The sequence below is a fragment of the Protopterus annectens genome, chromosome 8.part0 (assembly GCF_019279795.1).
Source record: "Protopterus annectens isolate FY-2018-M chromosome 8.part0, PAN1.0, whole genome shotgun sequence".
Classification (NCBI taxonomy): Eukaryota; Metazoa; Chordata; order Ceratodontiformes; family Protopteridae; genus Protopterus; species Protopterus annectens.
Window position 1 is genome coordinate 2,427,149 of NC_056741.1, and position 25,883 is coordinate 2,453,031.

The 25,883-nt window shown below is 37.2% G+C and overlaps 1 protein-coding gene across 2 annotated transcripts in view; it reads right to left on the reverse strand.

The window, feature by feature from the left end:
• The window catches only part of TAPBPL (TAP binding protein like), a 483,995-nt gene that overhangs the window by 350,953 nt on the left and 107,159 nt on the right, over positions 1–25,883 (reverse strand). For both annotated transcript variants that reach the window (XM_044079558.1, XM_044079557.1), the window contains one exon: positions 10,775–11,116. In XM_044079558.1, the coding sequence (XP_043935493.1) occupies positions 10,775–11,116 (342 nt within the window). The remainder of the gene's footprint in view (positions 1–10,774; positions 11,117–25,883) is intronic.

A 25,883-nucleotide genomic window follows, 5' to 3' on the forward strand; every position in this document is an offset into this window, starting at 1 on the left:
AAATATAATTTTCTTAGTCATACTAATTTACGCACACAGTATTGTTGATAGAGTAGTCTGCAGAGAATTGTTAAAGTCTACCTACTCATTAAACTCACAGAAAATATGTTCCCAATTACCTTTTTCTTCCCCAGCACACCTCCAGCATTTGATATCTACCTGAGGAAAATGTATTTTCTATTTGGGGTATAAAAGTATCTATGTAAACACCTACAAGCAAAGAACCTAAATCTTCTATACGTTTTTTGCATACTTGGGAGACATACACATATCCCCCCATTGTTTCCATGTGAATTACTTATACAATCTCTCTTCCCAAACCTTTCTAATGTCTTCTTATCGATTCTTATAGTCGTTGTGCAATATTTTAAATGCTCTACTAATCATTCCTTTTGTTTAACAGCAGGCTCTGTTCTAGATTCTACTAAAATATCTACCATCTACCAGTGCTAATCTTTCACTTAGGATCTCCTTATTCCTTAATCTTTCCCTATAAACTGATATCAATCCTTGATAGGGAAGGCAATCTCTAGCCTGCATTCCAAATAAATTATTGACCTCTCCCATTCCATTGGCTTTTCCTCTCTAATTATTTGCCGCCCAATACGTTGGTTCTCTGAAGAAGTTCGTATATGCTACGTATGAAAAGCGCTTAAGTTTTACAATAAACAGATTTTTCTTTTGGTTTGCCTGTCTATTTGTGGACCTTGGCTCTTTTGCCAGTTTTCTCCAATAAATTCCAGCCCCTTCTTGCTTATTCTCTGTGCAGTCATCCGTGTCATCAGAATCTCTTTTCTCCACTCCCATTTTGGCTTAGTTCTTAGAATATTTTCTGCTGTTTTGTGAATATAATAATTTGTATGGTTGTTATTCTCCTTAAGGATCTAGTCTCTCTTTGCTTCTTGAGCCCCCCCCATTTCATTATCATCCTTTTCCACTTTGAATTACAGGCTTTAGCTATGTATAGGAGTCTTAACTGTGTAGCTCTGAAATACCCCATCAAAATGGCTAATCCCAGACTTCCTTGTTCTGTTGGAAGACGTAACGTATCCCACTTGACATTGCTGCCTTCTCCTCCCAGATAAAATCCTTCAGCTCTTTATTAATTGCTATCCACAACTTGTCCTAGTATAAGGTACTTTCATCCACAGAGAGTCCGCCACCCCCACTAGCAGTTATAGCTACTTTGTGTACAGTATACATCAATTACTGTTGTGAAGAAATAAATTACATGAACTTTATTGGTAGCGTTGGATGGATTACATGTAAATGCATAAAGATCACTAGCACCAGACTATAACAGTCAGACATGTATAGCAGTTAAAACAGAAGAGCATTTATGACAGAATAAGAATTGGTTTAACCACCAAAAGCACAGTCTCTGTAGAAATAAAAGTTATCCAAATGATTCTACATTAAAGAGAATTATTACTACTGAAGAGGGTAATTTTGGTAAACAGATTTGCATTTCATTGCTTCATCTACAAATGCAGTGCTTGCTGCCCTTCAAAAAATGCCTAGGTTACATTAAAAAATAGTGCTCTGGTCAGATCGACATACTGTTTTCTGGACTACATTGGCTATGCAATAGGGAATGGCTGGCAAACAACAACAATTTCATAGTTACTAGGCATGCAGACCTTGAGGCGATTAAGGAGTCTGGCTTAAATTCCAAATTGCTCCAAACGGCTGTCTGGTTAAGTGACTTGCTCAATGTCACACATTAGGTAAATGAAGGTGATAAGATTCAAACCTTGTACCCTTCCTACAGGAAGCTGCTCATAACAAGTTGGAGCTTTAGTCCTCTGCACTAACTGCCAGAATAACTGTTTTTAGCTAAATGCTGAAATCCTTTATGATCTGATCTTGTAGAGAAGATCATGTCATATTAATATGTAACCAAGACAATATAACCCAGGCAGTTAAAACTGGGGAGTCCACTTCTACAAAGTCCAGTCACATGTGGAGTCCCTCAGGGATTAGTCCTGGGACTGCGCCTTTTTGGCCTTTACTTCTCTGAAGACAAGACCATTGTCATGTCAACGGCCTCCAACTGACTAAATTTGCAGATGATTGCAAATTAGAAGCTGTCATTCAACCCCCTGTAGGCACAAATGTTCTCCGGGAATGGTGTCAGAGCTAGGGGCTAAAATTAAATGCCAAGAAATGCATAATAATATCCTTTCGGAGACCATCCATCCCTGATAACTATCATTTTGACAACACATCCCTAAGTGTTGACCCAGTAGTCAGGGACTCAGGTACACAAATATATAGTGATCTATCAATTGATCACCACATGTGTACAGCACTGAGGAAATCATTCTATGTTCTGCAACTTATAAACAGTATAGCTTCTAGGTCCAAGAAAGTTATTTCTACACTGTATTCAGCATTTTTAAGACCTATCATTGTGTACAATGCCCCCTTTGGTATGTACCTGATCAGGCATATCCAACAACTGGAATGTACACAGAGGTTCCTCACTAAAAGAATACAGGGCAGAAGTAACATGTCCTGTGTAGACTGGCTCAAGGCCATATCCCTGTATTCTTTTTCCTACTGACTGTTGAGTGGAGATTTATGCATGGCATACAGGGCACTGTCAGACTCTATTTGATGGATCTCCTGCATATCTGCAAAACAAACAGCACCAGAACTACCTTTTTAGTATTAAACCTTACTTGTGACATAAACTGGACCTGTTGGAGAGACAGGTATTTATCCTAGAGACCACCCCTTCTCTGGAGCAGGTTTCCCATCCATGTGAAGCAGAATTACTCCCTAACCCAGTTCTAGTGTAACTTGGATAGGGAACAAGAAATCCATCCCTGGTTTGGCACCTGTGTCTTTAATGGATACAGGTTGCCTGTAAATGGTTCATCTCCAAGGCCCCTGTTTGTAAATGTTTCATCTCTCAAGCCCCTGCTTACATTTATCAAGGGTACCAGAACTTGTCAGAAATTTTAATGCATGGCTGGGCTTAAAAAGACCCTTGTGGTCATTAGTCTAGCAAACAACTATGAACCTCTGAACCTGTAATGGATGCTGAAGATCAGACCATTCTGATTGTCACTGCAAATAATGCAGATTATATGACCTGGCAAGTGTCAACCCCTTTTTAGTTGCTGGAGGCTGTAAAGAAGGTACTAAACATATTACTAAAATGCAACATATTTAGACTACAGAAATGCACAGCATTAGGGCACTAGGAAACCCCAGAGGCAAAAAGTGGTTATAAATCCAAGTCGAAAAAGAAAACTCCATAGAATCCTAAAAATATAACATTTACTTGTGATATGTATTGTGATTAGTTGATTAGGTGTAAATTAATGTTTAATTAATGAATTTTTAATTCGTATAAGGGGGATTAGCATATCTAAAGAAATAAATCTGGTTGTATTGCTATCTGATGAAGTTCTTTTACTTAGGATGAAAATGCGGTGATAATAGTTAAGCATTAATACATTTTTGGGATTCCACAGAGTTTTCTTTTTTCGACTTGAACTTATAACCTCTTTTTGCCTCTGGTGCTTCCTAGTGCCCTATTGCTGTGGTTATTTGTTGGTACATTCATGTGGGTGCTAGTTTCCTCTTTGGTTTTGTGTTTTTGATTACTAAAATACAACATATTTAGACTGCATTACGCAATCCAGCCCTATTAATAAATGAATTCATTATTGAGTGCAATAGATAAAACAAACAATTAAAGGCAATATTAATACTGCAGCAGATATTGTTCAACAACTCCCAAGTCATACAAAAATCAGAAATATTACTGCATGTTACATATAATTTTTTTGAGGGGGTTACATACTTGTAGGACTCATACTTCTCATTTTTACCTTCCACATTTTTCTGTCAGCAAGAATAGCTATCCTCTCCGACATCACTCAGTACAGGTCTGACCTACTTGAATGGCTAATAATGCTGCACTGTTGCAGCATATACCTCTATAGTCAGCACAGCTGGACTGTGGACAAAGGGTAATGAATCCTGCCCCCGCCAGCCATGCCAATATACCATTATTTGTCTGTCTTTCCCAAGTTACCAAAAACACTGTTCAAACCTTTCACTGTATATGATATTTTCTTCTTTACTTTTACAATTATCACAGACATTTAGATTTCATGTAAAGCTTTTATTTAAATTTTTTAGGAAAAACACTGGCAGCTATTTTCCCCCAAAAAACGAAACATTCTTACATTGAAAGCAGGCTTAGTGTGAGAATCAGTAAACTTCTCTTTCCTTGAAACTCACATTTAATGAAAATGCATCTGTAACCCATTAAACTACAAGAGACGTGTTGGGATTCATCCTCAAATAGCATACAGTGAAGTAATAATTATCATCTACATGAATGGTACAGGAATTCAAAAGGCAAACGAGTAAGACATTTGCTAACATCTTGGGATAACCCACTGAACACTTGTCCCTTTTCCGGAGTAGTATTGTCTGGTGAAGTAACTTGGTAAAGTCACACAGAAGATAAATTAAAGCAGAAGGAATCAAGCTCTGTACGACATGAAGAACGTCTTTATTCATCTACAAAGTCTAGACAGACTGTTGTAGCCTAAACTGCAAACCTCTGTGACTAACACTGGCAGACTTTAATCCTCAGTGATTTACAAAAAAATTAAAAAAAAAAGAGTTGAAGGAGGCCTGGCACTGGGTGTTGAGGATTAAGGGTCTTGCCTCCCATCAGGGTTTGACTTTAAGCAAGTCACTTAACTAGGCAGTAACCCCCCACCACACACACACACACACACACAGACTAATTCATCTAAATCATCTACCAATAAAGGACAGGAAAGTCCTGCACATTTCCTGGTCACAAAAACAAAATAAATCTACACTGGAGACAGCACTGCTGTCCTCTTCCTGCTGCAAACTAAAATCTCCTGCTCAAGATGATAGCTGTATGAATGAGGTACTGATTAAGATGACAGCTGTATGAATGAAGTACTGACTGTGTATATGCTTTTGGGGCAGAACAGAGCATTTCTGGGATGCGACAAGCAATGAAGCATTATTTTATAGCAACAAACATTTTTTTTCTTTTAAATTCAGTCAGGCCTTCTCAACCAAGATCAGGCCGTAGGCAGCTGCCTATATCACCTTGTGGTGGATCCAGCTGTGATGCCCAGAATAATAAATTCCTAGCAACAGAAACACAAATGCTGTTAGTTAGAGAGATTGTACAATTTTATCTACTGCAAAAGTTATTTAACTGCAAGTTCATAGATTCATGGGTAGGTATTATGCTACCTGTCCTTTCAGGCCAATTTAAGTCTAGCTAATTTAATTTCCTGTGCTTCAATTAAACTATCCCATTTGGCTAGAGATTGTTCTTACCCATCCCATTGTTGATAATTATATACTACACCTTATGAGAATGACTGAAATCATACCATAGATAATTTGAGGGGACCCATGCATGGGATAAAGTATTTAGGAGCTGGAACTGTCCATTAGTAGTACAGGGGGCAGATCCTGGTTTAAATTTTCTGTTTCTTATCAATAGATCTAAGATGACCTTGAAAATGGACAGGGATGGACTCTGTTTTATCTGGTTAGGAAGTCTGTTTCATAACAGCAGTATCCTCTGTGAAATATACTTCACCCTCCAGGCTATCCTGTTGAATTTGTGGAAGAGGTTTAGATCCCTAGACTGAGTATTTCTGATGCCATTTGACTTGCTGATATACAGTAAATACATCAGTAATGGGTCAGAGTGTGCCTTGTATGTCAGCTACAGGTCACCTCTTAGCAATCTATAGGATACTGAGCATAGTGACAGGGCTTTGAGTCAGTCCATGTATGATACATTGTTTAGGCCTTGTATTCTTTAATTACAGTACCTCTGTGGGCATTCCAGATGTTGCATCGATTGAGGGAGAAGTCATTCACACTTCAGGGACAACAAGAGGTAGAGAATATCGACCTGACTACAGATGGTGACGTTGTTATTTATAACTTATTTAATGTTGAACTGTCCAATGAACAGTTATATGTTCTAAGCAAAGGCCTAACGTTTGTACCCAGCAGAAGTTTAGTTTGCAATGAAGTATTATTAGACTTGGCATTGTTTAATAGAAATCTTTCTTTGAAATGTATGTACAATAATGGTGATGCTGATACTGATGTTATCTGATACTGATGCTATTAATCTCAGACAACCAAGTACTTTTACACCCCCATGCAATCCACTGTGCACACATTTTTGAAAGTTTGTGAAACTGAGATACATAGTTATCTACACAAAAACAATGATAGAAAATATTTTAATTTAACTAAACAACAAAAGTTATCTTTGAATGAATTAATTCAAGATAAGCGCATTATAGTAAAATAGCTGACAAGGGGGGAATGTGGGTGGTTGTAGTTATGAATGCAGTAGATTATGATACCAGGATGAGAGCTTTACTATCAGACACCACCACTTATCTTCCTTTGGCTGGGGTGTTAGTTTAGAATATAATAGATAAAGTTAAAAGGAAAATGAATAGTATGGTTGGAGATGGTATTACAGATTCCAGCACCTTTGAGTTTATATGGATAGAATATCCAGTTATTCCCATTTTTAAGGCACTACCCAAGGTGCACAAAACCATATTTTCACCACGCCTGAGACCTATTTTCTCAGGGCGAGGATGGTTGACAGAACATATATCTCTATGGGTAGAGATGAAGCTTCGGAAGGTTACACTTTTATTTACTAGAATTTTAAGGGATACAACCCAATTTGTGGCTATATTATATAGCTCTTTGGATGGTAAGAACTGTCATGACTATCTTTTGGTGGCATTAGATTTCAATAATATGTTCGCGGTTATAACTAACAATTATGGCCTACGAGCTATTGAGACCGTATTAGCGGCAAGTAAGGTGTTTGATACCTCAGTGAATGTGACATTATGTCAGTTACTTGAAATTGTACTAGAAAACAACATTTTCCTTTATCACGGAACCATTTTTCAGCAAAAACAGGGTGTAGCCATGGACACACCCTGTGCAAATTCCTACGTAGATTTGGTCCTTGCTTTTTGGGAAAATGAGAACATTTTTGAGAAACACCATGCATGGAAATCAAGAATAATACAATATATAAGGTTTGTGGATGATTTTTTTTTTGCTGTGGGAGGGAACAAAAGAAGACCTAGAATTATCTGTGAGGTATTTGGAGAGCACCACAGATTTTTTGAGATGTACTGTATACACCTCTGAAACCGATATAGACTTTCTTGATGTTTGTTTGACTAAAGATTGTGAGGGTAACATACAGACTACATTACATAGAAAAGATTGTTGGAAGAACGCCCTAATAACATTTGACAGCATGCGCCCTAGACGTACCTTCAGTAATATAGTCAAGGATCAAGCACATAGGATAGCACTACTTTGTACTACTGAAATGGATTTTGCCTCAGAGGTTGAGAAACTCAGAAGCAATTCAAGTAAGAGAGGCTATAGACAGACTGTTATAGAGGAAAATATAGCTTGCACTATAAGAAGTAGGCAAGATAGGGGTAAGCCATAGTATTCTAAGACTAACCATGTTTATAGAACCCCTCAAGTTGAAAGTAATACTCCACTAAACATGGTATTGAAGTATAGCAATAATATAGGAGGCATTTGTGACATCATATACTACAACTGGAGAATTTTGTCATCTGATGGTAAGTTAGCCACTATTGTGGGAACTAGACCTAGATTTACCTTTAAACGTAATCAAATTTTAAAAGATTTATTGTGCTATGAAAGGCTACCTACTGGGGAAGTAAGAACATTTGCCACAAGGCAGGGTACTTTCCCAAGCAGGCATTGCAAAGCCTGCTCATACATCAATAACCAGAACAGCTTTATATATCCATTCACTAAAAAGAGATATGTTTTTGAATTGTATGCTGATTGTTTGACTACCAACATAGCTTACTTGGCTCAGTGCAGAGACTATACAAGTTTCTACATTGGTAAAACCAATTGTAGACTAAAAGACAGAATATTGGAGCATTCATCTTCTATATGCTTGCAAGATGTACACAATGCACTATATCAACATGTGGAACAGAATCCCACACATTCATTTTCTTTTATGGCTATTCGGAAAATTAGCATGAATGCCAGGGGTGGTGATATAGTGAATAAAACTGAATGTAATGAGATGAGATGGATTTTAGAACTAGGGGCTGATTGCCCTCCAGGCATAAACGGTGTTGTACCTTTAGAACCTGCACTTAAGAAACAGAGGGTAAAATATTGATATGTGATTGGTTGCCAAGCATTTGAATTTGTATAAATATTTTACACGTTTTACTGCTTTGTAATATTCATCTAAAGAAGGGCTTGACCCGAAAGCGCTTATGAGGATATTTTATTAAAGTACTTGGAATTTTACGATTCACAACCTGCTGGTTTGTTGCTCTGATTCCCTTCTTTTTGGTTCATAGTTCAGACTCATGTGCTTATTTTCACTACATCCCAGCTCAGTTGGGTTAGGAGGCAGAGCCAATGAGACTGGAGCTGTTAAGCAGGATGTCTGATAGTCGTCTTTGCCAGAGTGCAGCCTGGAAGAACTTTTTTGTTGTTTTGTTTTGTTTTATTTGTGCAATGTTAATGAGTGGCCTGGCAGGAACAGACTTTTTATATATTGTTGCTGAGTAGCCCAGCACGAACGAACATTCATATTTATGTATTTATTTATTTATTTATGCATGCATGCATGCATGTATGTATGTAATGCTGATAAGGATCCCACCAGGAGCTTACTTTGTTATTATTTAATTAATGTTTATGAGCAGCCCAATCAAAGCAAACTTATTGTTTTAGTCATTTAATGTTAATGTGTGGGGCCCCCAGCTAGCACTGGGTCCTAGGCAGTTGCCTAGGCCACCTAGTGCTGGATCTGGCTCTGATAAAAGCAACAGTTCCCGCGTGATTTAGCGCGGAGTTGCCCATAGAGCACCATCAGGCAGCGCCGGTTAAACAAGGTTAAACTATTTTGTGGTAAAGTCTGCTTTTTTGCTTTTTTTCCTTTTTCTCTACTTGCAATCTAAACAATCTATTCTCTATCTCCTTCTATCTCAAAAACCTCAAGCATTTTTAATATTTTATAATAAGCGTTTAAAGCTCACTTCGCTTTAAAGCACAAAATATAGTATTAAGGTAAGTAAAACACTAAACTACTAGCTACAGCTTCTTTGATTTCCCTACCCATTTCCCTTTCCTATTTCTCCTTCAGTTCAGTTCACTTTTTCTAGCATGTCAAAGCAGCGTCCTCTGCTGTTTGCTGTTGGTCTCTGTTCTCTTGATGCTGGCTATCCACACATGGGGGCAAATTTAATGAACCACAACCTGACCATGTACACAACAAACCACAAGAGATTGCCATGTGAGAAGCCACTATATAGCCAAACTGCTCTCAAAACTCTCTCTCTGAGGACTGGCAAGAGGAGACACAGGACCAGACACACACACCACACACCCAACATATAACTACGAACGCTCTATGAACCTATGAACTTTAAATATCAGTATTACCAGTTGCTTTATATATGGCTGCAGTATAATTTATCCCTGTACTTAATATAAGGCACATATTAAAAGCTAAGGCAAACTCTTCCAGCAATACTGTGTGAACTATTTATAACTTTATGACAACAGTAGGACACAGATGCAGAATGCAAAATTATGAGAGATGAACAACAGTTAAAAGTACAAAATTTTGCTTTCCAGCCTATGCCATGTAAGCTGAGACAAACTCTTTTTTTAATCAGTTTGAAATTTGAATAGAAAGGTAAGATTTTGTGCTAAAGAAATAAGTGGAAATGGAAAAAAAAATAAATAAAAAAATGAAAGCCACTGAAGGGTTATCTAGGTAATATTCCAGGGACAAAAAAACAATTCTGGGATAAAGTTAGCTACATTAGAGGGTGGAGTTTCCTTTGAAAGACTGGAACCCTTGTAAACTGATTAATGTAGACTGTGAGAAACATATTAAAAAATATAGTTGTGTAATGACATTACATACGAATTCTCGAGTTTAAGCAACTTACTTAATTATATCAAGCTGTGTGAAACTAAACTGTTATTATGTGTCCAATAAAACAGATCATTAGGTTAGAATTTATACCTCAGTAAAATCCAAAACTGTCACTACGTAAAAACACTTAAACAGGTTCCCCATTTCCTATCCAGTAAATAAAATGCACCCCCTTCTTACCCATGATCTTGCCTCTTTTTCATACTCAGTACAGCAGCTTTATGACTATTTCATATGTTCGTAAATCCAAACAGCATTTCTATTTCAACATTTCAAAAGCTGTTCAAAAACTTAAGAAAAAATCCAAATCTATCTTAATTTGATGGATAAAAAAATGCAAGAGTAATAAGAAAGGGACATTTTAACAGGGCAACAAAATAAAAGTGTATTATTTTATAATTTCTTCTGTTTGTTAGCTGTTTGTCAGACACACACACACAAACACACACACACACACACACACACACACACACACACACACACACACACACACACACACACACACACACACACACACACACACACACACACATACACACAAACATGCATGCACAGAAATACATACACACACATACACAAAAATAAATGGTTTCATCTAATAATCAGTGAGCCTTGTAGTTAACTATCTTGCAATTAGACTCAGAATCAGTCCCTCAAACCAACCTAAAAAATGATTTCAAGAAAATGGTAGCCAGCATTCTAACTCATGAAAGATGGCATTATGAAACTCACCCATTATCAGAGCCTGCATAACTTGCTGGGCATGGTAGCGGGTAGCATAGACAATGCAGATGTAAGTGCCTTCATCTTTAATCTCAAAGTTTGAGAGAAACAGCGATGCATTTCTTTTCAGGATCACGTTCTGCAGCTCCATCTGTGTTCCGGGGCGATCAGCAATCCCCTCCCCATCTTTGTACGTGTAGATCCTCCGACCAATGCCTTTGTGTTGCAAGCGCCATTCAACGCTAATCTTCTCGGCTGTTGAATTCCCTTCAGTAAATCCACAGTCCAGCTGGACAGACTGACCAATAGATGTATGGATAGATGGCATGCGAGTGTAGACAGCAAATTCCACTGTATTAGTAACAAAAACACAGTGTCAAAAGAGGGAGTTCTGGTAAAAATGTAAACAGCAAACACTAAATGGGCATTTATACAGTTAGAAGTTAGTGCGGCAGGGTGGGGCAAGTTTGGATTTACTGTTATAAAGAGACCTGAGATGTATATTTTCCATACAACATCTAACATTGTAAATACACACAGAGTTAGCCCCCCAAAACACAAATCTCTCTGCAACATACCCAGTTCCTGGAATGAAGAACTGTAGCCTATAAATTCATAGAATCATTTTGCACACTATGTGTTTACAGTGTACTGTACTGTAATTCGTAGATGGAATGCCATCACACAAAAAAATGTCTGCTTTGTGAGTGGTACATATCTTCATGGTTTTAGTGGTGCATATGATATTTAGCTCACTAGTATTGTGTAGTACAATTCTTAGTCATAAACCATAGTGCAAGGAGGGAATGGCATAATGGTTAAGTTCTTTACCTCACAGGTACAAGGTATAGGGTTTGTTTTTTACCTCTTGCTGTTAGCTAGGTTTGTAATAATCTGTACAGCATGTTTGCCTGTGAATCTACTGAACAGTGATGTACTAAAGAATGTCTATTTTGTGAATGGCACATAGAAGCAGATATCATACATTATCCCACTACTCAGACACTTACGGTCAATATGTTAAAACTACTGAAACACAATACAGCATAGCAAGAAACCGATTATTAATAAGGTATGTGTCAAACAAACTGCTCCCTGCAGTGTTGTATACCATCATCATGTTTAACTGCGCTTTGTAAAGAACTGCCATTCATTAGGCATGATGGCAGACCGAGAGACATGACCATATTATGGAAATGAAGTGATCTGGTTTGACACCAATAATTAGAAAAAATTTGGGGGGGATCATGGTGTGGGGATATGAAATATGGTTGTGGTAGCAACATAGCCCACATCATAGAGAACCAGCATTTAAAGGAGGGTTTTCTTTCTTTTGTTTTTTTTTTTTAGTTAGGTGCTATTGTGCAGTTCACTTCTTGTAGCTGAACTTTACATCAACAGATGAGGGGGACTGGCATGGTTAGAGGCAATACACCAGTGGTAGATACGCTGTTCAGGTCCTGTAATTTATGAAGCTGGGATTAGCCTGTACTTTGCTGGTGTAATGTCTTTGAAATTTCTTACAATCATGGAGGGGTGGGCTCATTTGCATTTGGATTCCATGTGTGGAGTATTGTGGCTATGCAGTGAAGTAAGAAAATATACAGGATCTTTTTCCATTGACTACACAGAGCTTATCTAAACAGTCCTTTGTTGGTTTAAGATTTACACTGCACTTGTCTGGTAAAAGAAGATTTATTTTGATTTATATTTTAATTTTTTACCACTGTTTTTCACTGTTTGTAGGAAGAAAGGGATGTGTAGAAAGAAGATGTACTTTGATTTATTTTTTTGTTGTTTTACCTCTAATTTTCACTGTTTATTATTGGAAAGGAATATGTTTCAGACAGGCAAACTTTAGCCATCCAAAGGGGCCTAGTCAGCTATAGACTCACACAGACTGCAGACAGGACAATCTACAGCTTAAGGAAACAATCCTGTGTTGATTTGTAATTTATACATCTTTACTGTTATAAGGAAGTGTGACTGCAAGTGACAGTGAGCAGAAGCTAATGCATGCATTTTCATGAGATGTAAAGGAATTCCAGCTTTTGTGCGACTTTCACAACCGGTAAGGTCAGGAGGAAATTCTACTTAATTTTAATATTTAGTTGTATATTGTTTGTGTGATTTTTCTCACATAAGTTGTTTTAAAATCTCTTTGAATTCTGTGGTAACTGATTTTGATTATCCTTTTTCTTGTAGAGCTCCTTATTTATTTACTGCTGAAAATGGATTTTTTAAATGAGTATACTATTAGGGTTGGTAGGTTGGCCTAATGGTTAAGGTGTTTTTTTTAACACAAACAAAGGTACAAAGGTGAATCTCTCACAGGGGATAGGCTGGGTTTTAATGCAAGGGCAATGCAGCTATTAATGGTTTGCTAAAGCACAAGTGTCTTGTACAGTATAGTAAATGCTATGTATTTTTAATGGTAGCACTTGATAACACTGGTGATCATGTTCCTCATGTCAAAAGTTGGATGATTTGCTTACAATTATTAGTAGTAAATCTACACTTAGTGATGACAATTGTGTTTGTGGCCTGATTTGATAAATAATACTAGGCAAAGAGCAAACAGAACACATTTAGTGTCTATTTTCAGTAAAGATCACTCAGCTCCTATTGAACATAATACCACTAATAACGTTGGAATTCTGGATACAAGTATTCAGCAATTTGAGGATTCAGATCATACAGGAAAAAAATAAAAAAGAATGTAAGGATGATGTCCACAACAAATAACAAGGAAGAAAAAAAACTAATTAATATCAATAGAGCAAAGATAATACAAGCTAAAAAGGGCACTGATTTATGTTACACCCAGATTACAAGGAATGATAACATTTTCTACCAGAAAACCTTCTACCTACAGAAGAAGACATCATTTTTCCAAAAGAGAACGTAGAAAAGAGAAGCGAGGAAAAAGGAAGAAATCAACACTGAACGTGGAAAGACTGAAGAACATTACTGTAAGAACAAAGAGAAGAAACACAGAAGCTGACTGTGGCTGTGCAAAGCTATCTAGATGAGAAGTATATGTTTGCAAATATAATAAGTAATGAAATAGTGGGGCTAATAAGACTAATGATGAAGAAAATCATTCATTTGTAACAACTGATAAAGCAGATATTACTGAATTAGTTGAGGATTCTTTAAGTCTAGTCAGAAAAGATGTTCTTGTAATTGCAGATTCAATTATTACAGGAACTGATACTTTATTTTGTAGAGAAGATAGTGAAAACTGAGTAGTATTATGATTGCCAGGAGCAAAAATAGACTGCAAAAAAGGCCTTTGAATGCTTTAATGTTAGGAAGCATGGATCTTGTTTTATTCATGTTGGTACAAATGATCTGATCCACAAGGACTCTGACTTAACTTATTAGGAAACTTATAGCACTCTTAGATAGCATTGCTTGTATAGATGTTACAACATATTTTTCACAAATTACATATAAAAAGCAGAGATAGGTCACTGTGAATGAAAATATGTGTTGGGTAAACACCTAGATAAAAAATTCCATTTAAAATGGGCCTATTGGGGCACGCATGGGTTTAGACAGGTTGGTGTGCCCTTGTCCAGATCAGGGAGGAGTATATTTGCAGCAGATATTTTGCATATTTCACAAACACAAGGTAGGAATTTTTCTAGGTTGAAAATGTAACAATTCACGGATAGCAACATTTGATGCATCTCTGATGGCTGTCAATGCCTGGAGCATTAATAATGAAGTTTTTTAATTGGTAATTTGCTATGTTCCCACAAGACTGATGTTATTGTTTGTGAAACACAGTTAAAGAACAATGACTGGAAACCAGTTCTGTCAGTGACTACATGTATTTACTTTAATAGACATTATAACAAAAAATCAGGTGAGGGTGTTAGGAAAGAGATTGAAGATTGTTATGAAAACTGGGATTATTACATGCTCATTGATAACACCAATACTGTAGACTGTGTAACTTTGACAATAAAGACAAACTTGGAATAAACAACAACTGTTGGGAGTGTATAGACCACCAAAAAAAATAGCCGATGACCTAGAGGAATTCCTGCATTCCTTGCATGAAACACAGCAGGGAAGAATAATAGTGGCTATGGACTTAAATTTACCAGAAGCAGACTGGAATGATGTTGATTCAACAATATTAGTAAGGACAATATTTACAATATTTGGTTCATATTGTAAAAAGACCTACCAGGGAATGGAACATACTAGACATTGTTTGTGTTCCTAAAGAAATTATTGTTACTTCATGTCAAGTTTTACCACTACTGATTTACAGTGATCTTGAAGTTATACATGTTAATTTGTTTCTAGATATTCCTTCCAAACTAAAATCTAAACCAGTGTTCAGAAGATTAACAACAGATTATACAGAAGTAAAACAGTCACTTTGTAAAACTAACTGGAGTGATGCATTCAGTGGAAAAAGTGCAAAAGAAATGCGGAATGTTTTGAAAGAAAAATTGTTTGAATGCAAAAATCAAACATTCTAGACATTCAATTTCAGGAGGATATATTTACATACGAACAAGAGATACTTGATTACAGCTTGAGACAAAAAAATCTAAGAAATAGAAAAAAGGCTGAACCACAACTTTGAAAACTGAAATAAACAAACTGGACAGACAAATTAAACATAATGTGAAACAAGATCAAGAGAAATTTGAAGAACATTTATATAAAGATATTGAACATAATAGGAAACCCATTTTATAGATATCTAAGATGTGGTAGGAGAAAAGAGGTCTAAATTGATAAAATGTATCTAGGTTCTAAAATGTATTCTCATATATAACAGATTATAGATATATTTACAGAATCTTATGCAAAGCAGTTTGGCTTCACAAATGGAGTCATAAATTGTCCTAATGACATCCAGGTGACCTCAAATGCTGAAATCAAATCAGATTATACTGAAAAAAAAAACTATGCACACTGGATCCAAACACAGCACAGGGAGAAGAATGAATTAGTAATGATGACCTGAGAATATGTCAGCATGAAGTACAGTACCATTATATCTGTTATTTACTAGGCCATACAAATGTGGGAAGATTCCACAAGACTGGAGACATGCAATTGTTAAAACTGTCTGTAAGGGAAAGGGGAGCTGGACAAACCCAGATTCATACAGATCCATAGGTTTACTTTCATGTTGTGGAATAATAATGAAGATGATTACATTAGATAAATTATGGTCAGAACTGAAAAGGTCGGGACTTGAAGCCATGTATTAGCATGTATATGTTCAAAATAGATCTACTTCCACCTGTAACATGATGTTCTATACGAATATAATAACAGTTATGAATGAAAAATCGTGTTGTCATGTAATATATATATATATATATATATATATATATATATATATATATATATATATATATATATATAGATATATATATAGAGAGAGAGAGAGAGAGAGATTTAACTTTAGCATTCAATAGCATCAAATATAAAACAGTGATCAATAAATTAAAACAACAACAACAATTATTTATCGATGTGCTCTTGATAAGATGGATAGCTGCATGGCTTAGAAATAGGACATGGAAAGTATCGTAGAGCAATTTGACAGTTGAAATTCGAGGTTACAATCAGGGTGTCTCACAGGGCTCTATCCTAGGACCATACTTGTTTAGGTTGTATCTTTCAGATCTATCTTTTTTCATCTGAGGTGTTCTATGTTCTGTATGCAGATAACTTGAAAATGGGAAACCTGATTACATGTGTTACGGATAGGGCACGCCTGCAAAAGAGCTTGACTACAGTGACCACTTGGGCACAGGAGAATAATATGCTGATAAAAACATCAAAAGCTAAGCATATGAGATTCAGAAAACATAAACTGAAAGGTGAATATTTAATACAGCACAGTGATTGAAAAGTACAGTTTTGTACCTACCATAAATGTAGATGTTCGAGGATCCACATTGCTGCAGTCATAACCTGTGGGTAGTCTGCTGTCCTCGGTCGCCCGAATACCAAAGTGTTAGGCTGGCGTGGGGTCGTAGTCGCTCAGATCTGGCGCGTCAGTAGTGGTACTAAAGCGCATGACTGACGCCATATCCTCAGTTTTTCTTGCCCCAGATGTCAGAAGGCCTAAAAAGAAAAGGCCATAGCCAAAAATAGAAAATACCCAACCACCAATATAGAAAAAATAATCACCCCAAAACAACCAAGCAACCCCAAACTACAGAGGGGAAGGAGGGAGGGAGTGAAGGACTGCATGTGGATCCTCGAACATCTACATTTATGAGTAGTACAAAACTGTACTATGTTCTTGATCTCATTATTGCTGCAGTCATAACCTGTGGGTAGAATCCCAAGCCCAGCCCTAGACTTGGAATAAAAGGATGGATGGTAATGTTTAGTAAAAGTGTGCACTGAACTCCAAGTAGCTGCCTCCAAAATATCCTTTAGCTACTCCCTTAAAAAAGTAGTAGTGTGTGCAGTAGCTCCTAGTGGAATGAGGTCTGATCCCAGCCGAACAGCCCTTTCCATGATGAGAATAACAAAAGCAATACAATGGCCAATCCACTTAGAAATAGTTTGCTTTGAAACAGCTTTCCCTTGTGAACCCAAAGCAAAAAGAAATGAATAACTGTTGAGTCTGCCTGAACCCTTTAGTTCTGCTCAAATAATCTGTGAATATCCAAAGAATGCAAAATTTTTTTCCCCTTTTTTTGGGGATCAGCACAAAAGTAGGCAAATGAATAGATTGGTTTAAGGCCACATTAAACACACTTTAGGCATAAAAGTAGGGTTGAAATGCAGGAGGGATACCTATCCTTATGGAATATCAGGAAGGGTTCAACTGCCATGAGAGCCTGTAATTCAGATACCCTTCAGATACCCTCCTAGCAGAAGCTTTTCCAACACAAAATTGAGATCCCAGGAGGAGTAGGAGCTCGGCGTGCGGTCTTATGTTCTTTGCCCTCTAAAAAAATTGCTTAAACAAAGGGTGAGAAAATAATGGTGGGTCAAATGGCTGCAGCATGAACTTTCAGGAGAGGAGAAAGACAAACCCTTAATAATTCTGGAGGTAGGTACTGTAGTGTAACCTTAAATTAGGCACTGAAACATCAAAAATCTCCTCCATTTATCAGCATAAACTTTCCTAGTACTAGTCGTCTCTGGCTTCCATTATGACATTCAAACTGTTGAGAGAAGCTGACCCCTCTCCAGTCTCTAAAACAGAATATGCCAGGCTGTCAGATGCAGGGTCTGTACCCTGACATTTGAAATGATTGCTTGCCTGGGACAAAGGTGTGGTGGAATTGGTGGCAAAGGCCAAGGGAGGCTCTGTACTAAACTCTCAGCAGAGGATACCAGTGCAGTGTGTGGCCAATCTGGAGCTATTAGAAATCATCAAGGCTTGTCTGTCACTGACCTTCAAGCACTTTGGGGAGGAGGAGGCAGAGGGAGGAAAAGTCTAATGAGTTCTGTGCATGACTGTTGTGTTGTCTGAATCAACACCTGTCAACACCCGGGCATCTGTCGTTAAGATCTGACTCAGTAGGGATAATTGCTGGAAGTATAGGGAAGATTTCTTGTTTGTTGGAATGTCTAGGTATGTATTGAGAATGGACAAAAAATTGTTTGGCCTCCAAGTGTTTTCTTTCTTTGGCACAGGAGACAGGCGAAAAAATCCTAGGCTCATTCTCTGGAGGTACAGGAGGAATCTGGCAGATGCTCTGACAGCATCAAAGCCACACTGCAGGAATGCTTACCAACCTGATCAGAGGCATGAACTGTTTCGGGTCAGCTCTAGGACTCTTATACAAATATTTATGAGCCTCTGGAACTTGACAGGGGCAGGGGTAAAGAATCAGATTAAAGGGGAAAAAAAAAAAAAATCCTGAACAACATCCAAAACAGGGGAATAGCCAAGGGCCTATGTTGTGGTAAAAACAAAATTCCTAAGCCTCCTTAAAATGCTCCCTCATAAAGAAAAATCCTCTGGAGGAGAAGCAGAAGGACAGGAATCCTCTGCATCCGAATCAGAATAGGGGAGAAAAAAATCCTGTCCTCAGCAGAGGCCTCTTATCTGGAGGGCATAGAACCTCTGATTAAAGTAATCAAATCCTCTGCCACCAGAAAGACCAGGTCTAGCTTTAGAAGGGCTTTAGGGATAGAAGTAGAAGGCCTAACAACCTTATGTAAAGCAGGAACTACAGAAACTTGAGAGGCCCCCGGCCTGAAGGCCAAATCCTGAAGAATTAAAGGTTAGCACAATTTTCTGACATCTGGATTTAACTGAGGCAAGAAACTTGAATGGCACTTGCAAATGCTGCTTCTGCCGGACCATCTTTGCAAGAGAAAGACTGAGGATATGGCGTCGGGTCATGCTTTTAGTACCACTGCGTGTACTGGCGTCAATGGCGACCATAACCGTAGCCTAACACTTTCCACAGGTTATGACTGCAGCAATGTGAGACGAAGAACATCTACAGATACATTTAAAGACCTGGGTATGTGGGTCGATCCAGGATTGAGTTTTTCTAATCAGATCAACCAAATGATTGATGATAGTTATACAACTATATGTTATATAAAAAGATTTATAAAGTCTAGGAAATCAGAAATGATGAAGTCACTGTTAGTTACATTAGACCAAAACCTGAGTATGGAATAACAATATGGAAACCTCACAAGAAAACAAGCGTGAGTAAACTGGAAACTTTACAGTAGGACTATACCAAGGGCATCCATGGATGTGAAAATTTAAATTATAATGAAATACTAAAATATCTGTACTTGTATAGTGTTTCTTATAGATATCTAAGAGTAGATCTTATTCAAGTAAATAGGGCATTTAGAGACAACTATCTCCTAGGAATGTCTGGGTTTATCAAAAAGTAGTACAGAATCGTCAGACAACCTATGTAGAAGATTCTATAGGAATGAGCGGTGTATTAATCGGTTCTCTGACCGACCAGCTGATGGATGGAAAAGACTACCAAATTACATTAAATCCAGCACTAGTTGAGATATTTTTAAGAAGAACCTGGACACTTATTACGGCAAAACTGTTTTGGTATATTACTTTTATGTAGGTAGGTATATATATATATATATATATATATATATATATATATATATATATATATATATATATATATATATATATATATATATATATATAAAGTCTAAGGATTTGTCAAGGCTTTGGTACACCAATCTATTTTATTTCAGAGCAGCCTTACTGCAAGGCACATACTGCTTGTCAACAGTACACATGGAATGTTGCTGGAACTCTGCCAAGAAAGACAGTTGTGTTTTCAAAATGGTGTGCTGTCTACAAAGGTAAACATAACATTTCCATTCCTGTTACCCTAGGACAAAGGTGGCTTCTGCAGAAAAGTGTTGAAGAATACAGATGCATAATTGTGTGCTTGTGTTTGTTTGTGGGTAGTGCGGAATTAAGTATACTGATAGAATAGATAGAGAACTTTGTGAGTGAACTGCCCAGCATTCCAGGAAAAGGATGCACTTGTAGGTTGATTTGTACATAAAAGCCACAGAGGTGACAAGAAATGATGAACAAGGGTCCATCAAGTTTGTCTAGATAGAAATTAGCATCTATACAGCTACCTCACCCGCCACCCCAACACACCCTCTCTTATGCCCTTCTGTTCGTTATCAATACGATTATAAGCGTATCTTTTCCAGTATTGAATCTTTGTTGTCTAAAATTCATGAGACTAAAATCTGTAAAATTAATAGGGATAAGCTTGCATATCAGCAGTATCGAGCTTACCCTGATCCACCGTATATTCAAAATCAAGACTTTGTGGGTTCTCCAGTTGCTAAGGAAACAAATACAACGGCTTCATCTGCTTCTGATGACATCACGGATTCACCGCAAACGAGTAATACAGCCATGGATAATGGGGTTCGACGTAGTGACAGAATCAAAAATAAAAATTATAACCAACAGCATTCAAACAATACTAACAATAATCAGGGTTTTCACAGGAATGGTTCCAAGACGACACCTTATGTGACCGGTTCCAACAAATTCCAGCGCCAACAACGCAAAAGGAACAATCGGCGCAGAAGGTACCTACGACAGACATCATTGACAATTTATCCATTTTGCATAGTATTAATGGTAATTTTAATGTTTATAATTTTTCTTCCATGGCTATTACACAAGATATGGTAGAATTTTTGACAAAAGGCTTCAATTTTATACCTAATTTGAAGCCTAACCTTGGCCGTTTGTTATGTGATTTGAAAGCTTTTGTTCAAAAGCTTAATTTAAGCATACTGTTCAGTAATTCCAGTTATTGTTCAACAAGTGAATATGTGTCAAGTACTTTCAACCCCCCTTTGGATATTAATTTAGCAGCTTTTGAAAAAATTACAGAGATTAATTTTAGGTCTTTGGTAACTAATTATTATCGTAAAGCTGATATCTATAAGTGTAACATTTCATTGGAACAAAAGGAGTTTATTGCGTATGTTAAGGCTCATAATATTCGTGTCATGCAACCAGATAAGGGTGGTGGCGCAGTGTTTATGGATGAGGCTGATTATGTGAATAGGATGTATAAGATGTTATTTACACCTAATTATATTAAAGTTTCATTGAATGAATTTAATCAAGCATACCAACGTGTGAAATCACAGTTAAGTGATTTATTTATTGATGCTATTATCTCCATAGACACTTACCATTATCTAACTATGCCCACCCCTTTAACACCAGTTATTTTGGAGTACCCAAACTCCATAAGAATATGCATGACCCTCCTTTGCGACCGATTATAGATGGCCGCAAATCCATTACGTATGCTTGTGCAAAATGGGTCGATTCAAGGTTAAAAGATGTATTAAAAACAGAAACCCAAATCTGCCATGATTCATGGCATGTTTTGGAATATTTAAATAAAATACCATTTGATGAGTCTTATGGGTTCCTTACTGTGGACATTAAAGATTTATATACTGTTATTCCACATAGTGTGGGCATGGAATGGGTTAGGGATTTTTTACTAGTAAAACAGATTCCAGGAAAAGATATAGACCTGATTATTTCCCTTTTGGACATTGTTTTTAATAACAACTATTTTATGATCAAAGGTTGCCATGGGTTCGCCATGCGGTGGCAGTTTTGCCAATTCGTTGATGGCCTTTTGGGAACGTACTTATCTTTTCCCTCATCATCTTTTCAAAGACATGGTCGTCTGGTACACTCGGTACCAAGACAACATGTTCTTTATTATTAAAAGGTAATTATGATGATGCTCAAAATTTAGTCAAAACCATGTCCACATTTACGTCTTTCCTCGGGTTTACATCTAATTTTAATAATGAAACAATTAATTTTTTAGACATTTTTTTGAGCAAAGACGTGTTGAATAATAGATACAGGACTTCAATATATTGGAAGCCCTTTTATAGTAATTCCTTTTTACACTTTGCAAGTAACCACCCACACCTTCAAAAAAGAGGGGTGGTGAAAGGCCAATTGGTCAGAGCTTCAAGAATGTGTTCTCATGATGATGATTTTGTCACAGGATGTAATTTTTTATATAACATGTTCAATAATCGTGGGTATCCTACATTGTTGGTTAATTGTTTAATACAAGAAGTTACCTTTAAAAGGTCAAGGAAACTTTCGGGTCCTATTTTAACCAACACTTGGGCTACTGTATATGCAGGTAATGATGATGATATCAAACCAAGAATCCAGCATGGTGAGACAGCCCTATGGGATAACAGTAAATATATAACCAGTTTTTTAACACAATTTAATGACATTTCACATGAAGTTAGACAATTATATTCTAACTGGGGTCTTATTACCTAAGAATCAACTTTAAACAGAGTTCTTGGAAGTAGACCATTGGTAGCTTTTAGAAAAGGACCTAGTTTAAAGAGATTATTTGAGGAGCCACATCAAAAGCATACAAATGTTAGAGGTATGTTTAAATGTGGTAGATGTAAATATTGTAAATACATCTTAACAGGTCCTTTCTTTTGTATTAATGGATTCCAGTACTCTATACAAGATAAATATAATTGTGAAAGTCAAGGTATTGTATATTTAGCTAAGTGTAAATTGTGCCCTGTATTTTATCTAGGGAAAACTGAGCGTCAACTCAAACATCGTATATATGAACATGCATATGCTATCTCTAGAAATATCCAGACCAATGCATTGGCAAGACATATTAATGAATTTAGTACACATAGTTTTCAGTTTGTGGTTGTACAAAGTGTCCCTAGGAATCCTAGAGGTGGCGCATGGCATCTCAAACTTGAAGAAAAAGAATTGTTGTGGCAATTACTCACAAATGCATGTGTTTATCCTGGTATCAACGATATGTGTTCCATTAAATGTATACTTAGATTAAAAGCTTTGGAACGGTAATTTTAGCAGGTAAATTAAAAATGTCAAAAAATTAATCAAGTGATATTTATTTTGAGAGTATATTTAATGTAATTTATATATTTTATTTTGAAATATATTTTTTTGATGTGTTAATGGAGAATATTAGTTGTTTTTTATATATTTTTAGGTTTTTATGATTTTAGGAGTACGTATTCAAAGGTGTTGTATTTCATAATGTTTTGGGTAGGTTTAATAGTATAATTAATTAATTAATAGTTTAATTTGTTAATTGATGTTATCTGTTGTATTTAAGTAGTTTATTTTTTCAGTGTATTTGTCTGAGGAAGTGCACGTATTGAGGGTGCATGAAAGCACTTACAAATAAATTTGTTGACTTGTTTTTGTGAACTGTGGATTTCTTCTTTCTTCCTGTTTGGGGTTCTACAGTCGTTTGGTTTTGGTTTTATATATATATATATATATATATATATATATATATATATATATATAGTGAGAGAGAGATTTAACTTTAGCACTCACTAGCTCTTATGCCCTTCTGAACCCTTTGCTACTGCCATGTCTTGCAGTTTTTGTGTATTTGACAAATATTTTTGCTAGGATTGCTTATAACACCATTAGATGGTGCAGTCTTACCTTTGCAAGACAATCTGTGGTATGAGTAAAGCAGACAGTAGCTTATCTTTAAAATTAATTTACTTGTACTTCACTGAGAAAAGGATTAGTTTACTATAAATAAATTACCACAACATGTTCATAATCTGTAAATATTTCTCATTACAGACCATCCATATGCTGATAGTTGCAAAGTTAACTGAAAATTATCAGCATCTGGGCATCTAACGAGTGACAAATTAGTACACAGGTAGTATTTTCACTGATGGTATACCTTAATCTCATCTTTGCAAACTGGAAGCTGGTAATACTGAATCTAAGCACTGCAGTAGGTCTGCCAGTCCTGTACTGCAATACGAACTAACCAAGATGCTGAAATACTAGTCAGTATAAATGAAAAGGGTTTCATCTCCACAAAACATAGCAGGCTAGCACACCGATGTATCCACCTGAGATTGCATCCAGCACAAAAATAATCGTGCTGAGTCAAACTGAACTGCATCTGCCCAGTTCTTTCCAGTATCCAATGTTTGCTAAATTGCTTAGTGGGACACATGAAAAAATGACTGTAGCCCTATGTCATGTAACACTACTCCTGCCATGCCCTGTGACACACTATGGAGAAGTAACTTCAGGCCCAAAATATATACAGGATGTAGCAGGCCAGACATGCAGTGATCACTCTGAGTCATGGCTGAGCACATCAGGCATCACTTTATGCAATCGCCCTCTGGAATACAGTTGGTCTGCACTAAGGGTTGGGTATTCTGGGTATCAATGTAAGCAGTGGTCCTCTTGGATATGAGAGGGGTACATCAAATAACTGTACATATACTGGCCCCTCTGACTCATAGTAGAGTAGGCTAGATATCACTGTATGTAGTGGCCCCCTGGGATAAACCTGAGGTTTACTTTGCAACAGTGTAGATAGCACCCCCCTCTGACTTATGGCTGGAGCACACTACATAACAGTGTATGCAGTGTGCCCTTTGCAACATGGTTGGATTGTTCTAGGCATCACTGTATATAAAGTCACCATGCAACAGTTGGAAAGGCCGCAGAAATACCTCACTAAAAGAATCACAGGCCTAAAGCAGATGCCCTATGCTGACCATCTAAAAAAAAACTCCAGCTATACTCTGTGGCATATCGTCAACTCAGACGTGATCTCTGCTTAACATACGAGGCCATGTCAAACCCTGAGCTGTTGGACATGCTCCACTTAAATCACAATCACTCAGAGCCACATGCTTCAGGGATCTAACCCATGTCATCACAATGAACAAAACATGCTGGAGGGATAGGTTCCTGACCCAGAGACTCCCCATGCTCTGTAATAGATTGCCCATACATGTCAAGCAGAGTGCCTCCTTGGCCCTCTTCAAAAGGAACCTTGACGATTGGATGGGAGATAGGAAATTCACCCCAGGGATCACATCAGTCACCCTGCTAGACAGGGAGCCAGGGAAGTAAATATTGTGGGAAGAAATATCCAGGGAATTGTTATGGCTAGGCTTGTATAGGCCCTAGGGCCGATAGCCTAGTACCAACCTATGAACCTATGAATGGAGTACATTGCCTACCAGTTTATGCAGTGAACTCTCTGGGTTATGGTTGGGGTAAACTGGGGAGTAGTGTATATATTACCATCAGAGCATTCTGGGAATCAGTGTGAGAATTAGTCATGTCTGGTATACATTAGATACTAGTGAATGCAGTGGACACTCAAAATAATTGTAGTGTGACAACTGTGTCTGGAAACCAATGGTGGTATTAACTGTTGCATATAATATATCCAAAGGGGTATTTTTCCAAAGGGAAGGTCAGTGAAGGAAGCTATAGAGTCCTGGAAGAGGACAGGCCCAAAGAGAGGTAGGTCTCATTAGTAACTAACTGAGATGGCTAGGGTTGATCTAATGGTTAAGGTGTTTAACTCATAGGCATAATGTACAGAGTTTGACTCTCGTGTTTTAGGTCTGGTAGATGACAGAGCAGGTAAAGCTGTGCACTGTAGTTCCTGTGGTGCAGAGTTTGATTCATCTGAGTCTTCCTTTGCCTACTCTGTGACCTTGTGCAAGTTATGAAACCAGACAGTGCTTGAGGGGACCTGGGAATTAATGTTCCCCTACA